At 53.4% G+C, this 20,609-nt stretch overlaps 1 protein-coding gene across 8 annotated transcripts in view; it reads right to left on the bottom strand.

Moving 5' to 3' along the window:
* Positions 1 to 20,424, bottom strand: part of ANKRD24 (ankyrin repeat domain 24) — a 31,138-nt gene extending 10,714 nt beyond the window's left edge. For 2 of the 8 annotated variants that reach the window (XM_073324613.2, XM_073324606.2), the window contains exons 1-9: positions 15,896 to 16,768; positions 8,507 to 8,637; positions 7,991 to 8,079; positions 6,394 to 6,458; positions 3,935 to 3,992; positions 3,550 to 3,620; positions 1,565 to 1,671; positions 780 to 967; positions 253 to 281 (exon numbers count right to left, since the gene is read on the bottom strand). In XM_073324613.2, coding sequence (XP_073180714.1) covers positions 253 to 281; positions 780 to 967; positions 1,565 to 1,671; positions 3,550 to 3,620; positions 3,935 to 3,992; positions 6,394 to 6,458; positions 7,991 to 8,079; positions 8,507 to 8,637; positions 15,896 to 15,991 — 834 coding nt within the window. In that variant the 5' untranslated portion in view covers positions 15,992 to 16,768. The other 6 variants (XM_073324608.2, XM_073324611.2, XM_073324609.2 and 3 more) reach the window with 6 other exon arrangements.
* Positions 20,425 to 20,609: the final 185 nt, after the last annotated feature.

Genomic DNA, 20,609 nt, shown 5'->3' with positions numbered 1-20,609 from the left:
AGGACGGGAGCATCCCCAGGGGCTCCTAATCCCTCCAGTCACCCCGGCCCCTGAAAAGCCTCATGTTCCAGGAGGACTTCACGGGACCTCTGTTCTCCCGCGAGCCCGACGAGGGCAGCAGTCCGAGCCCGTCGAGCCCGTCCCCTGCCCTGGGACGCGGCCAAGCCGGGTCAGGACGGCCCAGTTCTGCCGAAGCCCCTGAGTGGTTGGAACACGGGGCTCTCTGCTAGGCCAGGCCCCCTGCGTCTTTACCTGCGACGTTCGCTCAGCCGACTCCTCTTCTGTGGGAGACAGAGGGGAGGAAACAGAAACCAGCAGGAGGTTAGAGGGACCAGGGGCACTAGGCCACCCGTGGCCTGGTCCCCTCAGCTCAAGGGGGAGCAGACAGACAGACAGACAGACACCCCTCTGGGGCTCCGGGCTCCATGGTGCCATGTGGCAGATCCAAGTCTGGGACCCAACTCCTACCCTTCAGCTGACAGACGCACTCTCAGCCCATGGGAAGCAAGTGCCGCCCATCGCTCTCCAGCACCCCCCTCTGGCCAGTCCAGGGAGAAGCACTTCCCATCCAGAGTTTGAGCAGCAGGGCGAGTAAAAGGAGGGGTGCCCCGGGTAACTCCCCCTCCCAGGGAAACACAATGCTCCCTGACCCCACCCAGTCACCCCACCTGCAAAGCAGGGACATTGCCGCCTCCCCCTGGGCAGGGGCAAGACGCTGCCGCATGGGTGATCGCAAGGTGCTCTGAGACCCCGGGAAGGACGTGGCCAGGGCACCTTACCGCTGGCCCACGAGTGGCGCTGGGAGGCGTCCTGCAGGTAGTGCTGGATCAAAGCATTCCCCGTGGCCAGGCCGTAGCGGGCTGCGTCCTGGCCCCTGGCGTCCACCATGCCGACCCGCGCCCCGGCGTGGATGAGGACTTCCACCGTCTCCACGCTGCCGTTCTCGCAGGCCAGCATCAGGGCTGTTCTACAGTGGGGATGGGGGGAGAGATGGCCCCACTCACCCACCAGAGCCAGCGGCATGAGGCTGGTGAACTGGATGGGAACCCCCTTCTCTGCTGGGGCCAACTCTCCTAGCCCTTCTCTCCCACTGCTCCTGCCCACTCTCCCCTCTCTGCCCTGAAGACAGGACTGCCCAGGTTTGCAATCAGGCTTGGGGCAGCCAGGATATCCCGCAGCAACAGGCCGGGAGGGAGAACCCCTGCCAGACTCCAGCAGGCATTGCACGGGGGAACCCCATCTCAAGGTGGGGCGTCACCCTGCCCACACGAGGCAAAGGCAGGATCTACGCAGGCCATTTAGGTTACGGCTTTGTAAGACGCTTCCTCGCAGAGCCTCAGCCAGTGCCTGCCTGACTCGTCCAGACCGCCCCCCACCCCACGTCAAGAGGGATCCAGGCCCTGAGCAGCTCACCCAGAGGTTGCCAGCTGGAGACCTCTAGCCCCTAGTCAGACCCAGGTGCTCGCCTGGTAGGACTCACTTCTCTGCCATGAGTCTCCCCACCCCCAAACTTTAACCCTCGCCTCTCCAGCCCCCCTTCCTTCCAGGGCCTTTCAGAGCTCACCTGCCTTGCTGGTCTCTGCTGTTCACAGCAGCTCCGTGATGCAGCAGGTACCGGCACAGCTCTGAATGGCTCATCTTAGCTGCCAGGATCAGAGGGGTGGAGCCACCCTAAAGTTGGGGCATGGCGAAGGAACGTCAATGGGGGGACAGGGTAAATGAGCAGCAGTGGGTAGCCTGGCTCAGATATAGTCTAGTCAGTTCAGGTTCTTGTACAGCCCTCCTCGCTGTCTGGTACCCACCTCCCATCCGTCCAGAGCCAGACCCCACTGCAGACGGACAACGAGCCCATGGAGCACGCACTGTCCCATCACCAGGCAGGGGTGGACACCAACCCTTCCCTTAATCATAATGACACCTGGCTCTTCTACAGCGCTTTCCAGCTGGGGACCTCAAAGCATTTCACAAACTTTAACCACCCCCATGAGGCAGGGCAAGGCTATTATCCCACAGTCCAGGAAGGCTAAATGACTTGCCCAAGGTCACACGGGAGGTTTGTGGCAGAGAAGGGAACTGAACCCAGCTCTTCCAACTCCTAGGCTAGTGCCCTAACCACTGGGCTGTCCTTCCTGATGCTGGACGAGATATTATTTTGTAAGGTGGACACCATGTGCAAAGAAAGCAAACTAAACAGAGACGTAAAACCCAGGGCCTGCTGTAGCGCATCTGGTGAAAACCCATCTCCGCGAGGGGCATAAGCTACGTCGGCGGGAGAAGTTCTCCCACCAACATAGCGCTGTGCACATGCTTACGGCAGTATGTCATAAATGTAAAGGGAAGGGTAAACCCCTTTAAAATCCCTCCTGGCCAGAGGAAAAATCCTCTCACCTGTAAAGGGTTAAGAAGCTAGGATAACCTTGCTGGCACCTGACCAAAATGACCAAATGAGGAGACAAGATACTTTCAAAAGCTGAGGGGAGGGAAAAACAAAGGGTCTGTCTGTGTTATGCTTTTGCTGGGGACAGAACAGGAATGGGTTCTTAGAACTTAGTAAGAAATCTAGCTAGATATGCATTAGATTATGATTTCTTTAAATGGCTGAGAAATTAAGTTGTGCTGAATAGAATTAATATTCCTGTCTGTGTGTCTTTTTGTAACTTAAGGTTTTGCCTAGAGGGATTCTCTATGTTTTGAATCTAATTACCCTGTAAGGTATTTACCATCCTGATTTTACAGAAGTGATTCTTTTTTACTTTTTACTTCTTCTATTAAAATCCTTCTTTTCAGAAACTGAATGCTTTCTCATTGTTCTTAAGATCCAAGGGTTTGGGTCTGTGGTCACCTATGCAAATTGGTGAGGATTTTTACCAAACCTTGCCCAGGAAGTGGGGTGCAAGGCTTGGGAGGATTTTGGGGGGGAAAGACGTTTCCAAACAACGCTTTCCTAATAAAAATAAACCCAGATAAACGTTTGGTGGTGGCAGTGGAAGTCCAAGGGCAAAGGGTAAAATAGTTTGTACCTTGGGGAAGTTTTAACCTAAGCTGGTAAAAGTAAGCTTAGGAGGTGTTCATGCAGGTCCCACATCTGTACCCTAGAGTTCAGAGTGGAGAAGGAACCTTGACACAGTATAACTTATGTCACTCAGGGGGGTGGAATATTCACACCCCTGAGCGACATAAATTTTGCCGAGGCCGTAGTGTAGATATAGCCTTAGATGCAAGATTCCTCTTCGCTTCATGTCCTTTGACACCGGGCATTATTCTGTCTATCTCGGGTACATACACAGCAACATCCATTAGGAGCTGAAGGTAAAATAGATATATCTGCTATTGTTGTGTTCTGTTAAACAGCTGCTGCGTTCCACCCAAGAGGTGGCTGCATTTCAGTGGTGGGTGAGGTGATCTCTGCACATCTGGTTCTCTGCTACATTATACCACCTTTCCAATGGAGCGGAAGAGGCACCTAGGCTTGTGCTGACTCTCTGTGCAGGGGAAATCAACCCCCTGAAGGTCAACAAAACATAAACCTGATGGAAAGAACTGCCTCACCTTGTCCTTGGTATTCAAGGAGGCCTTGAAATCGCAGAGAATCTCTGAGCATGAGATGCAGCCGCTGACAGCTAGAGAGGAGAAGAGGAACCGTGAACCCCTGTTCACTGCCCCTCCATAGCCCTCCCCCATGCCAGGATCTGGCCCAGAATGGCAAATACTACACTGGAGAGAGCGTACTCTTCTGTCTAGGCCCCGTGGCTCCATCACCATGGAATCTGGGCACACTCCTGGCCCTTACTCCCCTGTGCATTCACCCTTCTGCGCAGCCACCTGCCCTTGACATCCTCACTACAAGTCAAGTTACCAGCAGGCGGTTTACCCAGCTGATTTGACACCAGCGTTTAAGATGTAGGCGAGGGGGAGCGGAGGATGCTCTGCTGACCTGCATGGTGGAGCGCTGTCCGACCGCTGCTGTCGGCTCCATCAACTGGGCAAGATGCCTAATGGGCAGAGAAGATGGTGAGAGAAGAACAGGTGACCACTACCTTCCCGGTGGGGTAGGGGTAAAGAAAAAAAAAAAGAAGTGGGTAATTTGTCAGAGACACCCCCGGGTAAGTACTGGGTGTCAGCAATTCTTACTCATTACACCTAATGCACCATTGTCATGCTATACACCCGAAAGGTTGCCTGTAATACATCCATGGAAAACTCATAACTCACTAATCGTTAAGATGTACAGGGTGTGTACAAAGAGTTATATGTACCAGAATTACGTGCTTAAAGTGTGTTGGGCAAGCAATCCATAAGACTAGTCTGCTTTAGACAAAGGAACGTGTATTTGCTTGTCTGACCAGCCTGGTTGTCAGGCAGACAACAAAGGTATGTTTACATAACAGGTAAACCAAGCCATCAACCTAGCAAATGGGGAAGATAGCGTCCAGTGCAAAGACAAGGTGTCTGAACCTCAGATGACAAGCAGTTGACTCAGTGGATTGTTTACATTACTATATTATAAAAGTGTAGCAGGTACGATCTTTTATGAAAGCCTGTGACAGGAGAGCGAACCTTGGTCTGGGCTTAGTTGTCAAAGAATACATTGCGAAGGTTTCCTGGGTTATAAAAAGAAAGGGGAGAGAACCCCGTAGTGATCCATCACTAGGGGGATTCAAGGGGGCAGAGACCTAGAAATCACAGAAAGTTGGGTCCTTCAACCAAGGGGGCTGAAGTTCCTGGGAATTAAGTTTAGGTGAGAAACCTACTTGGGCCAAGACTGTAACTTTCTCAAATCAAGGTTTAGTCTTAGAGGCATCTTTTTACTTCTGCTTTGTTTATCTTTATTCCTTACATCTGGGATCACTCAAGCCTCTGACTTTTTGTTTAATAACCTTGTTTTACGTTTTCTGTGAACCAGTGCAGTGCTGTGACTGAAATCAGAGTGTTCGTCAAACCCCAATTCCATTAATGAGCTGCCGCCTATTGACTCTTCAGAGGGGCAATGAAGTTAATAATTTCTGTGTGTTCCAGGAGAGGGCTGGATGCTGGAGAGGCAGGTGGTTTTGGGGAAATTCCGGACTGGGGTCACTCTGCAAACAGTAACGGGGAGATGGAAGCCAGGGTGTGACCCGCATGCTTGCCTGCTGGCTGTCAGCCACAACAGTGCAGCATTCCAGGCACCCAGCGTTGCAGAGCCCCCAAAACGTCACAGGTAAACTAACCTGAACTAAAAAACACATTCCCCACATGAGAAGTGGGAAAACTCCCTTTTCCCGCTTTTACTCTCGACTACACTACTGCACCGTCCCCTCATTCACAACACCAAGGCACGGCTGCTCTATGGTGACACCTTCTGCAAATCCCTGGCTGGCTCAGCAAGGCCCCGTCTGAGGTCACCCACAAAAGGAAGGGTAACTGGCCAGGATCAAGGTTCCCTTTTCCTTGCAGGTGCCCACAGTGTAATGCTAAGCTGTGGAGTTCTGCTGTGTCCAGTCACTCGTTGCTGGGTTCAATAGGGAAGGCAGAAGAGAGAGGCTGAGGGATGGGATGTATTGACCTACACTCTATCTTGCTGACCTATTCATGTAATAGCCTCTGGAGGAGACCAAACAGCTCGGGGGGTCATTCATGGACTGGACAGAGCTGGTCAGAAAATGGGTATTTTCCCATTTTTCTCACCAAAAATTTGCACGCTGAAAGATTTTTCTTGAAAAATTTAAATGTCTCAAATGCTGCCACTGTGCCTCATGGGAGCTGTAGGTTGGGTGCCCCATGCTTGCATTCTCTTCTATAGGCAGTGCTCCCTGGTCGGACTACAACTCTCATGATGCACCACGGTCTCCCTTCTTGGGAGGGGAGGCAGGCCCATCATGGGAGTCCCCGGCCATAGTGCATCAAGGGAGACATAGTCTGGCCAAGGAGCTCAGCCTATAGAGGAAAATAGGTACATGGCAACTTAACTACACCTCCCATGAGGCACTGTGGCAGCATATCCCAATCAAAATATTTTGGTTTTTGAGGGATTCTGGTTTTTTTTATACACACACAAAAAGCCAAATAAACAAGTTTTCCCCGGAAAGCAGACACTTCACAAAACACTTGGTCAAAATCCCAATTTTCCATTGAAAACCAGTTTAGATGGAAAATGTTTGACCAGTCCTAGTATGGAGATTTCACTTCCAGATGGCAATTCCAACCCTGCCTAGGTTGTTTTTTAGACTGAACGGTCACATGGACAATATCTCTACATGGCCAGGAGCACGCGCAGGAGGTGAATCTTACGAGGGCTGCTCTATTCCCCACAAGCTCCCTGTACCCTGATCTCCAGTCTTCAGTGCTTCAACACCAACAATGAACACATCCCTCCCTGTTGAACTCCAGGCTCCCACTGCTCTGCTCTGCTCTTACCTGCAGTAGTTTGCTCACGCACTGCGGGTGGCCGTGTTTCGCGGCCAGGTGGAGCGCGTTGTACCCTGGAAAGAGACAGACTGGCAGGTCAAGAGGTAATCATAATGATGGCGATCCTTTATATGTGCACCCAGGGAGATCAAAACAAATCCTCAGCATGAAACAATTTATTCTCCACCCCTGCCCCCCCACCCCGAGGCAGGTAATCGACATCCATGGATCACGTCACCCACCACCAAATTGCAGCCACCTCTGGGGAAGGACGCAACAGCTAGTTAATACAGTAGTTCACAGCAGCGCTACGCAGTGGCTTAAGAAATGGGGATTCCTCTATCCAATAAGAAGTGCATGAGAAAAACGGGAGACAATGTAATTTGCCAAGCTGGAATCTGACTAGGAATCCAGGGTTAACTCTCCTAGCATGAGGAGAAGCACCATGGAATCAGATCTGGAATAGCTCTAAGTGGTCAGGAGCCAAACAACAGGAAATCCAGCAGCACGGCGCCCCCTAGCAACCAGCTGGGGCACTATTTTATTATCAGTTTGGGAGAAAGAGAAGAACATTCACTGAATCGCCAACACCCCTTTCCTGAAACACCTCAGTGGCCCATGGAGGTCTCCCATCCAAAGAGCAAACTGGCCAGACCTTGCTTAGCTCATGAGATGCAACAAAAGCCCGGCCCAAAGCAGGCTGCAGGATCTCATTGAAGCTGTTCCTATAGGGCCAAGTTTCAGAGTAGCAGCCGTGTTAGTCTGAATGCATCCGATGAAGTGGGCTGCAGCTCACCAAAGCTTACGCTCAAATAAATTTGTTCGTCTCCAAGGGGCCACAAGTCCTCCTGTTCTTATTCCTACAGTGTACATTTTAAAATATTGAGACCATTTTTATTCTGAGTCCAAAGCATGCAGAGGAGATGCCCATACCCCTCTTAAGAGCACAGTAGAACACGCTAGTATGTGGAAGGAGGCAGGTCCCAGACATGGCTTTTACACACACTACCAGAACCACTGCCAGCAATTAGCAAGTGCGTGATGATTCTTATCCACCTGGGACACAGTCCACTGCTCTAACCATTGCCGTTAGGACTGCCGTGGAATGCAGGGTCCCAAGATGCAGCTGGGCTCTGACAGACACAAGATTTCTCATCACCCCTTTTGCCCGTGCTCAGCTCAAGCCTGCAGGGGAGTTTTTAAAGTAAGAATGGTGAGCGGCTTTGACACCTTCTTTCCGAGGATCACCAAGCTTACTCAGCCGCTGAGTCAGAGATTGCAGGGATTTGGAGAGATCCGTCCCTTTTAGCCCGGGAAGGGTTGGCGAACGACCAGGAGATTGGACTAAAGGATCCCAGAGGAGCCTGCCACCCCTCAGAAAGGGGAAGCTTGGCAGCTCCACAGGAATGGGGTTGATCCTATGGCTGGGAAACACAGAAACTAGACAGGGCAGAGATCCATAAGGTCCCATTTAATTCCTATGCCCCTTGCACAGTACAGGAGCGGTCTCAGCAGAATGTTTTCTACTGCTTTGTCCAGCTCAAAATGGCCCAAGTCAATGTCCCCACTGTCACGTCATATCAGGGAGTCAGACCGCGCTGCCTACCGGAGCTGTCTGTGGTCATGGCGTCCGCTCCATGAGCGAGCATCACTTCCAGGCAGTCTACGTTCCCTCTCATTGCAGCCAGGTGGAACCTGTGACACAACCGGGGAGCTCCCGTCACCATTCATACTCCAGAGACCCCTCCCGCCACCACCTCTGCTTAAAAGGCTAGAGTCTGAGAAGTTTCCATATTTACAAAAAATCCTTTAAAAACCCCAACTTGTTACTAATCTGTTTCCTTGCCAGTCTCTTCCTCTCTGGTTTATTTTTGTAGGGTTGCTGATCAACTCTTGGCCACGCCCACTGGTTTGTTACCATAGGGCCACTTGTGAATAGGGGAGCTGTGAGAAGAAACGAGTGTGAGAGAGCAGCCTTCGGGTTGCTCTCACATACGCCACAGCCCAGGCAAGGCCCCACACTATGGAGAGGACAACGGTGCCTTAAAGCTATCACCCCAAACCCAGAGATGGGGGGAACTGAGACGCTGGCCCAGTCTCTTTAACGGGGGAAGTGACTCACGCGGATTTGCCCTCCGAGTCCAGTTTGGTGGGGACCAGGCCCTTGCGGAGGAGTAGAGCCGTCACCTTCTCGGGGTCGTTGTAGTCCACGGCCTGTAGGAGCTTCTCATCATTCTTACCCCAGTCGTGGTTCTGAAACCCAAACAGGGGCAAAATTAGGGACTTCGGAGCCCTACTGCAGCCCACCAGATGGGGAGGAGAAAAGGATACATCCAACAGAGGAAGTTGGGATGCTAGCCGGGGACCTAGGAGCTCCAGGGTTGATTCCCTGCTCTGCCACAGATTCCCTGTGTGACCTTGGGTAAGTCACTTAGGCCTAGATCTTGCTGTTAGGCACCTTTATACCTTGGAGGATCCGGGCCTTAGCCTCTCTGTGCGTCTGCTCCCCATCGGTGCAATGAAATATCATCACTGCCCTACCACAGCGGGGTGCCGCGAGGATAAACACATTAACCCCGGAGGGGAGCTCACAGTACTGCAGGAATGGGGCAGATGAGCTCCGCAGGCAGGCCGATTGCAGGCTGTTCGGCTGAGCTTCCTTAGCCATAGTCGGATCTTAAGAGGGAACTGACACACCCCAGGCACGAAGGATTCCACTCAGTGCCACAATGGAGTCCCCACAATTGGCGCACGACATGGTCTCCGCAATGCACAGAAATCAGAAATGGAAAAGACTCCTCGACCCATCTGGTGCAGTCCCTCAACCAAGGCAGGGCTGGGCTGCCTCTATTTTCTCAAGCTCCCCTCTATTTTCTCAAGCTTCGTCCCATCTAGTTTGAAAGGGCCCGGCTGATGGGGCTCCTTTCCCTGAGGGAGACCATTCCGCAATCTTAGAAGATTGTACTGATATTTACCCTACATTTTCTTCATTTTATCCAATTCCCCCTAGTGCTTTCGCCCCCTTCTGCTGGTCTAAATAATTCTGCTCTTTCCCTGGTGTTTATGCTCTTCACTACGTGGGGTTTCTTTTCTTGGGTGCCCTGAGACCGTGGTGACGGGCAATGGATAAGAACCCAAATAAAGAGAACAACACAGGGGCAAAACTCCCCTTGAGTTCAGAGACAGGCTCAGGCCCCCTTAGCCAAACTAGCCCAATTTGGGCCAGCTCTGACAGAAGTGTCGGCTGACTTTGGGTGCCTCAGCCCTGTTCCATACTGCACATCTAGATCAGCCTAGGCCTGGTCTACGCTGGGAAACAAGGTAGCATAATGACCTCACGGGTGTGAAATATCCACACCCCTGAGCGATGCAATTAAACTAACCTAACCCCCTGTGCAGACAGAATTCTCCCATCCATCTAGCTACCGCCTTTTCACACCCTGAGTGCCGTAGAGTTAAGCTGACCTAGCCCTGGGTGTACACGTAGTCGGGTCGATGGAAGAATTCTTCCACCCACCTAGCTGCTGCCACTCGGAGAGGGGGATTACCTACATCGACAGACGAGCCCCCTCCGTAGCCGTAGGATGCGCTATATTGCCCACAGCATAGACATGCCACTGGTCTTTCATTGCACAATTTTAGACACCTGGGGCCTGATTTCCAGAGCTGCCCAGCACCCGTCACCAACCCCCTCTGGAAATCAGAGGGCAACCAGTAACCGAGGCCCTCAAAATCAGTGACTGCTTTTGAAAAACGGCTTTCCTTCTTTGACGCAGTGCTCACAAGACCGTCCCTCCAGCCTCTCTGCGGGTTTGCTGCTCTTCTCTGAACTCCCTGCGGTTTGGCTGGCAACCTGGTTCCGGGGAATCCCAGCTGACATCACGCTTTGATCTCCGTGCCTGCCAGAGAAGTTTTCTTTTTGTCTTGTAACCAGCTTTGCGTTTTACTTTTCTGTAAAACGCTGAGAATCCACTGGTCTGCGTTGCAAGCCGCCACCAACACCTGGGAACCAAGCGAGCTGAACTCTACCCAGAAAACTCACAGCAGAATTCATGGAAATCTGTGGGAACACGCCACTTTTCACCTACCTCCCATGCCAGCAGATTAAAGAACACCTCTCATAGGTTTCATCCCTTGCTTGTCTCCCTGCAGTCAAGATGCAGCCACAGTTCCCCATTAAGGTCCTGATCCTGTAAAGCCTTACATATGTGCTTACATTTGCACATCACGGTGCACGCAGCTAAGCATGGGCACAAACTTTTGCAGACTCAGGGCCTAGTCACAATCACTACCACCCCATCGGGGCTGCAGGGTTCCACATTTGCTCTCCCCGGGTACTGAAGGGCTGGGGTGCAGGTTTAATTCAATGACATGGAGCACCGGTGGAGGGGGAAAGCACTGAGGCCCCTAATTAAATTAAGAGAGTGGCTGCCTATAAAGGACGATTCAGCTGCGGTGAAAATGGAAGTCACCTTTAGAGAGCGGGGAATGTCGTCTATCCCTGCAGACCGGCTCCTAAACTACTCCTAATCCCAGGGCCCATGCTACCACTAGCCACCTTTGATGGTCCAGCCCTCAGAACCCCGGGCCACACGGACACCACCAAGCCGGATGGGTGCTGAGCCCTGCAATTCATCTTGAAATCAACAGAAGCCACAGACACCCAGCTCCTCTGGGGAGCACATCCCACGAGGAACAGCTGCCTTGTTCCTAAGGATCTCACTGACATGAGCTCACGCTGGTGCCAGCAGCCTAGAGTAACCCCAGGGCAGGTAGGTAGGTAGGGGGCAGGGAGTGGGGGGATCATCCTCCTGGGGATGAGGAAATTGATGGGTAGGCTGGAGATATAACCTGTGCTCCCCCGAGGTCAGACAGGGGCAGGGGCAAGACAAGGAGCCTAGGCCAGGGCACCAACTGATAGGGTGGGCAGGAGAGGGAATTGCAGGTGTTCTAGCAGGGATGGGATCCAGCTGATCTCCAGATAAGGCAGGGGAGCTGCGGGGTCGGGGGGGCGTGGGGCGGCCCGGCCGGGGAGCTGGGGGGCCGGGGGGGTGTGGGGCGGCCCGGCCGGGGAGCTGGGGGGCCAGGGCAGCCCAGGGAGCTGTGGGGCCAGGGGTATGGGGTATGGGGCAGCCCAGCCGGGGAGCTGTGGGGCCAGAGATGCATGGGTAGCCCGGGGAGCTGGGAGGTCAGGGGGGCATGGGCAGCCCGGTGAGCTGGGGGACGAGGGGTGTGGGGCAGCCCGGACGGGAAGCTGGGGGGCATGGGCAGCCCGGGGAGCTGCGGGGCCAGGGGGGCATGGGCAGCCCGGGGAGCTGGGGGCAAGGGGTGTGGGGCAGCCCGGGGAGCTGGGGCGCCAGGGGTGTGGGGCAGCCCGGCCGGGGAGCTGGGGCCGGCCCCCGGCGCGGCAGATGCCCAGCGGGAGCCGGCGGCGGCCGGGCCGGGCCGGGCCGGGGAAGGTCGGGCGGGACGTACCGCGAAGGAGGCGGCGGCGCAGAGGCAGATCTGCTTCATGGTGCCCAGCAGCGGGCGGGCCGCCATCCACCCACCCAGCCCGGCCGGCCGGGACCCTCCGCCGCCGCCGGACCCCGGCGCTGCCGCCCCTCGGAGCCGGGCTCCAGCCGCAGCGGAGGATCCGCCTCCCTCCCTCGGCCGGCGGCGGGGGAGCCCGGGCGGCGCCTGCCCCCTGCCTGCGGAGAGACCCGACTGCCGAGCAGAGCCGCCACGGGCGGGGGGGACGCCCCCAAACCGACCCCCCCACAGGGCCAGGGAACGGAGAACCCACCCACCCCCAACCGGGGAGCAGAGACTCTTTCCTCCTCTCCCCCCCTAAGCCAGAGGAGTGGGGACACCAGGCATCAGGGACCTCCCCCAAAGCCAGGGAAGCAGAGACACCCTCCAGGCTAGGGGATCAGGAACCCCAGGCAGAAAGGACCCCCAAACCAAAGCCGGGGGAGCAGTTGCACCTCCCAAGGCAGGGGATCAGGAACCCAGAAAGGACCCCCAAACCAAAGCCGGGGGAGCAGAGGCACCCCTCCCGCAAGGATTCCCACCCCAAATCAAAGGGACAGTGACCCCAGGCCATAGGGATGCCCACCCCCAAATATGAACTATTGCTTTACTAACAGCAACATCGGCTTGTTACCCTGTTGCTGACACTGGGGTCCCTGTTTCCATGTGGCTCTGAAGAAGGCTGAAGCAGTTTGGATGCCTACTTTGGCGTGATCAGAGTCAGGGGGCCAGGAATCACGGGCTTCGGCTAGTAAAATCCCCCTAAATCATGGTGTGATGGGATGCACTGGGACTTCCAGGACCCTGGTGAGCAAAGAGTTAAGCTCAGCTTTGTCTTGCACAGATGCCATGGGGAAGGACCCTACATTAGTGGCTAGGACGGAGTTGGGGGGAGAATGTCAGTGGGAAGGGAAGACTGGGCTTCCTGTCCAGAGGCACAGGGCTTGTCATGAATGTTACCCTTTGAGGAGAGGACCTGGCTGACAACCTCTTGTTTCCTGCTGAGCCATCCCACCGGTTAATAGCTTTAAAGGGCAATATTTCATATTAACGGGATGTGCCTTTAAATGCCCACTGTGATCCCCACGCCTAGCACTAGGCACACTTGTAATCCATAGATCTACAAAGGAGGTGCGTATCTTTATTCCCCTTATGTAGACTGGGGAAACTGAGGCACAGAATTGCTAAGTGACTTTTCCAGAGGCAGACGGTGAGTCAAGGAGAGGGCTGAGACTAACATCTCAGGCATGTGCATCCTGCTTCCACTATGCTACTCTGCCTGGAAACTTTAAATTAAAAAAAAAATTTAAAAAATAGTACCAACGCGAACCTATTTCTGTGGAATGTGGACCCAGTATTCAGTTCCTCAGATGAGAGCTCTGTGTCTGCTTGGTATGAAATTTGCAGCCCTGGCACCCAGACACCAAGGTTAGAGTGCTCTCTCTCTGCCTTCTAATTTGAGGTTGTGTTTTTATTCCGAGCTCCATTCCTCTGCACATATGGGTGATCCACAGACAGTCTCCTCCTCCAAAAAAAGAACAGGAGGACTTGTGGCACCTTAGAGACTAACAAATTGATTAGAGCATAAGCTTTCGTGGGCTACAGCCCACTTCATCGGGTGCATAGAATAGCACATATAGTAAGAAGAAATATATATACATACAGATAAGTTGGAAGTTGCCATACAAACTGTGAGAGGCTAATTAGTTAAGATGAGCTATTACCAGCAGGAGAAAAAAACTTTTGTAGTGATAATCAAGATGGCCCATTTAGACAGTTGACAAGAAGGTGTGAGGATACATAACATGGGGAAACAGAGCGTCCCTTCTGCCTTCATCTTACAGCTGGGAGGGGAAGTGCCCTTTTATCCACACGGCATGCACAAAGCTAAAGCTGGCGGTCTGGAGTCCTCCTCTTTGTTGCTAAATAATTGAAGAGTGTTGATTTTGCCTCCTAGGCTTACTTCCGCCCCAGTGGAAACCTGACTCGCTTGGCTCTGCAGATCTGGAAACCTGAGTGAGAAACCTCTCCTGTACCATGGCAAGCCGGCGACCCTGTTCTGTTGGATGGATCCACCCAGAGCTCTCTGTGCCAGGTGGAGAGCAGACATAACTGCACGTCTGGCTGCTCAGTGAGTGCATATCCACGATCTTTGACCATGCACTCTCGCTGTGTGAATGCAATACAAAATCCCAAAACCTGCAGCTGGCTCTGTCAGGCACAAGGATCTGTCCATGCAGAGTTGGCTGTAGAATCGTGGCCTAAAATTCCACCTCCGCTCCCCACGCTCCCTCTCCTTTACTCTGCTTTGTCTTTCTTTTCTCCCCTCTTTATTTCTTCCCCTTCCTTCGGTTCCTTTCTCTGGAACGATCCTGTTTCCAGCTGGAATTTGATCCATTGCACAGAAGCAGCCACTTCTGACAGCTGAATCACTGGCTCAGTGATTGCACCCTGTCGCACTGCGCTATTATAGAGAATGACCCTCTGTCAGGAAAAACCAGTCTATATGCTGGACTCCACAGAGAGTGGGAAGAAACAGCTTCTTCAGGCCATTGGCATGAAGCCCAATGAACCAAATCCTGCTCACCCTACTCCCAGGAGTGATAAGAATACTTCACACTTTTAGAGCATTTTGCATCCATTGGTCTCAAAACACTTGGCAAAGGTGAGTGAGCAGTATTATCCGCATTTTACAGATGGGGAAGCTGAGGCATAGAGGGGCAGTGGCTTGCCCAAGGTCAAACAATGAGTCAGGAAGCTAACTGGGAACAGAGCTAGGTTCCCCTGGCTCCCAGCCTGGTGTCCTGTCCGCGGTAGTCTTGGTGACTTCAGTGGGAGCACAGTTGGGCCGACTGACTTCAATGGGACTACTAGCTGAAGTGTCCCACCCTGTTTGCAGATGTTAACCCTTTCCCAGCAGGATCAAGGGGGTTCTCCTGGCTCATTGAGTCAAGGAGGTGGGAGTGGATCTTTCAAGAGAGGATCTAGAGAGCGGGCTGAGCACTCTGGAGGGAGGAACGCTAGGACCAGTCAAGCCCGGGCAAAAGGCACGATCTGAGCTTTGTGGTGCTATTGTTAGAGTTTTGCTAATAAAGCCAAATCTCAGGGAGCAGGGTGGTACCGTCTGTAGAGCAGACTAGGAAAGAAACTTGCTCACACGGCAGATATAAAGGCCACAAAGAAGCCTTGTGAGTTGTCTCGGTTTCCTGTCACTCTCCCGTCGCTGTAGTATCTACACTGAAGTGGCGCAGCTGTACCATTTCAGGTGAAGACCAGGAGACTCACCACTGCCCCGAGGAGTCCAGCTACCCCTGGGCAACCCCATGGCACTCAGCGGAGTGCAGGGAGGTAAAGGAGGGCAGCGTTAGGCAGTGGATTTGGAATTTAGCAAACAGTTCGGTGGCCACGTGAGACAGCACAGATACTGGCCATGCCCCAGAAGATGGAAGGCCAGAACTAGAGTAACACATACAGGTGAAAAGAAAGACCAGTTGACTAAGGACAGCACAAGAGTAGGGGAGGAGGCCGTCATTCTAGCCTGGCCAGGACACTTTGCTCCAGTAGCCAATGGCGGGGGATGTTCAGATTTAGTTCTGGTGAACCCTTGGCTGGAAAGATAATGACTTCAGCGTCCTCTTCATACAAAGGGGGCCCAGAGCGCTTCCCAAGCTGACAGTATGAAACACACCCTTTGTGACTCCTAGGTGACGGACCAGGAGTGGATAATGCTGCATCCAGTTGAAACCGCAGGGGGGAACTTAGGTTGCTCGAATGTAAATGACCCGAGCTGTCATTTGGCCGTGGGTGGCAATACCCTCACTCTTGCAAAAATGCCATGGGGTTCAAAAATGAATGATCGCAGTTAGGGTGTCCGTTTCATTTCTCAATGGAGAAACAGCAGCACAGTATCCGCTAGCATCATGCTGGGGCATCAATCTGGCAGTGCCACAAAGGAGAGCGCCCCCTACTGAAACCTCAGCCCCCCTTCAGCAATACTCACTTCAGTCTTCTTAAACTTGGCCTTCAGGCTTTTCATTCTGGCTTGAGTTCTCACGCTCTGTCTCTGTTTCAGGGGAAGTCTCTGAACAAGGAACATAATGATGTTTTAAGTGAAGCCTGGGCTCTCTATCAGAAGCTAAACGCCGGGTGTAAATTCCAAAATTCCCACCTCTCCCCACATCTCCGACAGTGAGGCAATCAAAACCCTTTCAGTGTTTAAAGGTGAAGATGCCTCCCGTCATGATACATGATGTGACGAAGTGGGACTGTTCTTGATGTTTCCTCCGAATATTGTGGGGGTGCCTCAGTTTCCCCTATGCAGTTCTTGGGTGTCTGGGGGGTGGGGTGGGGGTGTGTGGTCATTGCAGAGCCCTACAGGGCAGGTGTGTGCAGGGGTCTGGACACAGAGAATGGCCGACGCCCTGTTTCCTGGCGGCTGGTGGCCTGGGCCCTTCCCCCCTGTGGGGTGGGAGCTGGGGGGTTGGAGAGCAGGGGAGCCGGGTGACCTCCTGGCCCGGGAGAGGAGGAGGCCCAGGGGAGGAGGGGCTGGAGGGAGTTTCAGTTTGGGGCTGGCTGGGACATGGAGTGAAGGGCAGACGTGGTTGTCTGGCTCACTGCTCCCCCCCCCCAAATGGACCCAGCTGAGGGGTCCTGTTCTCTGCACCTGCAAGCTCTGTTTTAGACCATGTTCCTGTCATCTAATAAACCTCTGTTTTACTGGCTGGCTGAGAGTCATGTCTGACTGCGAAGTTGGGGTGCAGGACCCTCTGGCTTCCCCAGGAGCCCTGCCTGAGTGGACTCGCTGGGGGAAGCGCACGGAGGGGCAGAGGATGCTGAATGCTCCGAGGTCAGACCCAGGAAGGTGGAAGCTGTGTGAGCTGTGTGTCCTGAAGACAGGCTGCTCACAGAAAGGAGACTGCCCCAGAGTCCCGACTGGCTTCATGGGGAGCAGTTCCAGAGCATCGCCCAGGGACTCCGTGACACATGACACCAGACCAAGCCACTCAATATACTGCTGTGTACGAGCAACGGGAAGACATAGTGTAGCCTTCATGGAGGCTCAAGGCGGTGCTCGGCCTGATCCAAAAATTCAGACTCATGCAACCTTTCTTTACGGACTTGTCACCAAAATAAGCCAAACCTTAGGGCAGTGGTTCTCCACCTATTTACCGCTGTGGGCTGCATATGCAGCTCTCTGTGTTATGTGGGCCACATCCACACACAATATATATTACCCGTATGGCTCTGAGGATGTCACATGGGCCGCAAGTGACCGCAGGCCATGGGTTGAGAACCACTGGCTTAGGGGATGCCAGTTGCTGATTTCAAATGCACATGTCCCTTCTCTTCCATTTGTTTGCTTGCACCAGCATCAACTGCCTCGAAACACTTGACGTTTGATTTCTCGCAGGAGGCCTGTACTTGGCCGGCATAGGGAACTGCCAGCCTGTTGCTCTGTGCTCTGCCACTGAGATGCATCATGGCACACTGAGTCGTGTGATCTTTCCATCAAGGTACCATTAGCCTGCACCCTGTGTTAGAAATGGGGTATCTTGATCTCTGGGCACATCATGTCGGGATGCACGCCACACCGTGTCCTGTTACCCTAGCCTCTGCCTCGTTCACTGCACTCTATATTACATAACCTTCTATTATAGAAGTTCTCTAGTGCCTTTCCCCTGGGGCTCTCAAGGCATTTTAGAGCCAATAAATGAAGCCTCAGAACACTCGTTAGTGTTAGACATTCTTATTTCCATTTTACGGGTGGAGAAATTGAGAGATGAAGCTAAGAGTTGCCCAAGATTGACTGGCAAATTGGTAGCAGAGCTGGGAACAGACACCCTGAGTCCTGATTCTGAGTCCTCTGCTCTAACCACTAGATAGCACTCTCTCCCTCCTCATCCCACACCGGATTGTTAAATTTGCCTGGGCCGTGCCTTCTACTGCCAAGGCAACCTGCCAGGAGAGGAGCTGACTCAGTGTAGCATGGCATATGGGCATTGCCTTGTAAACATCAAGCTCACTCTCTTTCACAGGGGGAATGTGCCTCCTTGCTAATCTCGCTATTCTCAGCAGTTTTGGAGGGTCCCCTTCAGGACATGTCTAATGCCATGGGGAAATGTCTCTCTGCAGTGTGATTTATATGACCCAACGCTTATTGAGCTCCAGCAGCAGAGATTCCCTCATTTCTGCTCTTAAAGATGTGAAATCTGCATTGGAAGGGCTCAGCAGAACGGGGTGGCTATTCACTCAGCCCTGGGGCCTTTCCATCACCCCTCCCAAACCCCTTCCCTACCTTGCTGGTAGTGCTGAGCGCAGCAGGGTGGGCTCCTTCTCACTCACACTCTGTTCTGTGCCCAGGGCAGAAGAAACTGGGACGTGTCTCCTTACTTCAGTCTCATTGAAGGAATCTCACGCTATCAGAAGTGGCCCAGCGGGAGCTAGCTGGTGTCACCACCAATGAGGATAGGCAAGGGGTGGGACTTAGCTGCAGTGGGAATTAAGTTACTCACCTGCTGCAGGTACAGTTACCTCTCCAAAGCAGGATGCTGCTCAGTACTGGATGGTGGCGACAGCATTTGACTGAACACCTTTCTGTGCATAGGGGCTGCCGAGCCCAGTTACTTCATCAGGAGCCATGGGTGCTCAGCAGCTCTCGACTTGTGACCAGGCCTGGCTGCTTGTTTTCACTTTCTGCTAGCTCCCAAAAACCAGGCTACATATTCTCTGTACCTTTAAGGACCTGGAAGGCAGCAGCAAAAGGAAATGATTCACCTGCACCAGGATCTTGTTCATTTAGGCCCAACTCAGAAGTTAGGAGCCTATGTACTTTTGAGGATCTGGACCTTATTTCTTTAGACCATGATGCTGCAAGCTGCTTCCTGTGGGTGGATCCCAGCACTTACACAGAGCCCCACTGAAATCCATCGGCCAGGTTCTGTGCCGTCACAGACGCCCACCCATGAGGAGCAGCTTGGTGGATCACGGCCTTAGTTTGTTGCGTGAAATGTTCCCCTTCGGCATTAGTTCCAAAGGCCTGGATCCACAAAGGTATTTAGGGTCATAACTTCGATTGCTTTCAATGGATATTAGGAACCTAAATACCTTTGTGACTCTGGGCCAAAATGTTTAACCATTTTATTAAATGATGTGTTTCCTTCTTCATAGCGCTCCCCAAGGGCTGAGTCTGCCTCACGCAACCCCTCTGTGAGGTGGATATTATTTTCCCAAATTTACAGATGGAGAAATGGAGGCACAGAGCAGTGAAGAGACTTACCCAGGATCACTGCATGAAGCAGTGGCAGAGTCAGGAATAAAAACCAAGTATCTTGACCCTCCCCCCCACAATCCCATAATCACTAGGCTCTAATCACTAGACAGTGCTATGGCCCTGCTTCTGTACTGATCACCGTGCAGATGGACCCCCTGCACCCAACACAGAGTTTCATGCAGGACTGGGGCCTGTGTTTTCTAATCATTGTTTTATTTTCCTATAACAATCGTAGCATGGTGGGCATGTTGTAGATGGACAAGGAGGTACTATCCCTGCCAAACAAAGGTACAGTAAAAATGTCTCTTGGGAAATATGATGGGAAAAACACACAAGAGCCTAAACTTTATTACGGTAAGGGACCTGCGTGTGTGCTTGCATTGTCCTTGGGAGATGTCTAGAAATAGCTTGAGAAGGCCAATACTAAAAACAGCTTTGTTCTCACCACATGGTTAATGGGAGAGAGCATGTGGGCCACATTTTAGGATCCCAGGAGATACATTTTAGGACTCTGTAGCTACATTCCAGGCATTCCACAGACCCCCTTAAATGCAGCCAGTCATCTTATGTGTCCCTTAGGCAGCAAAGCCAACGTTGGTGAATTTATTGCAAATCTTGTGATATTTGGGGTATTTCTTAAAGCCCCAGCACCCAGAGGCAAGTGTATGTGAGAATCTTTGATTGCATGTGTTTTTCTTTTAAAGTTCTAGACCTCACAGTTATGGAGGAAAACCAGAACATATGTCAAAACCCTAGGGTTGCCAACTTTCTACCTGCACAAAACTGAATACCCTTGCCCCGCCCCCTGCCCTGCCCCTCCTCTGAGGCCCCACCCCTTCTACAAGGCCCCGCCCCCCCATTCACTCCATCCCCCCACTCCCTTTGTGGCTCACTCTCCTCCCCACCCTCACTCACTCGCTCATTTTCACCAGGCTGGCTCGGGGGGTTGGGGGGGTGGAAATGAGGGCTCCAGCAGGGGGTGCAGGCTCTGGTGTGGGGCTGGGGATGAGGGGTTTGGGTTGCAGGAGGGTGCTCTGGGCTGGGACTGAGGGGTTCGGAGGGTGGGAGGGGGATCATGGCTGGGGCAGGGGGTTGGGGTGCGGGATGCAGGCTCCGGGTGGCGCTTACCTCAAGCGGCTCCCAGAAGCAGCGGCAGTCCCGCCTCTGGCTCCTACGTGGAGGCGCAGCCAGGCAGCTCTGCGCGCTGCCCTGTCCGCGGGTCCTGCCCTGCAGCTCCCGTTGGCTGTGGTTCCCGGCCAATGGGAGCTGCGGAGCCAGTGCTTGGGGCGGGGGCAGCGTGCGGAGCCCCCTGGCTGCCCTTACGCGTAGGAGCCGGAGAGAGGGGGGACGTGCTGCTGCTGCCGGGAGGCGCGCAGAGCCAGGGCGGGCCGGGAGCCTGCGTTAGCCGGCCGGGCCAGCAGCACTGACCGGAGCTGCCAGGGTC

The sequence above is a fragment of the Lepidochelys kempii genome, chromosome 25 (genome assembly GCF_965140285.1).
Source record: "Lepidochelys kempii isolate rLepKem1 chromosome 25, rLepKem1.hap1, whole genome shotgun sequence".
In the NCBI taxonomy this organism is placed as follows: Eukaryota; Metazoa; Chordata; order Testudines; family Cheloniidae; genus Lepidochelys; species Lepidochelys kempii.
Note: the sequence above shows the minus strand (reverse complement) of the source record. Positions and strands in the feature narration are given on the sequence as shown.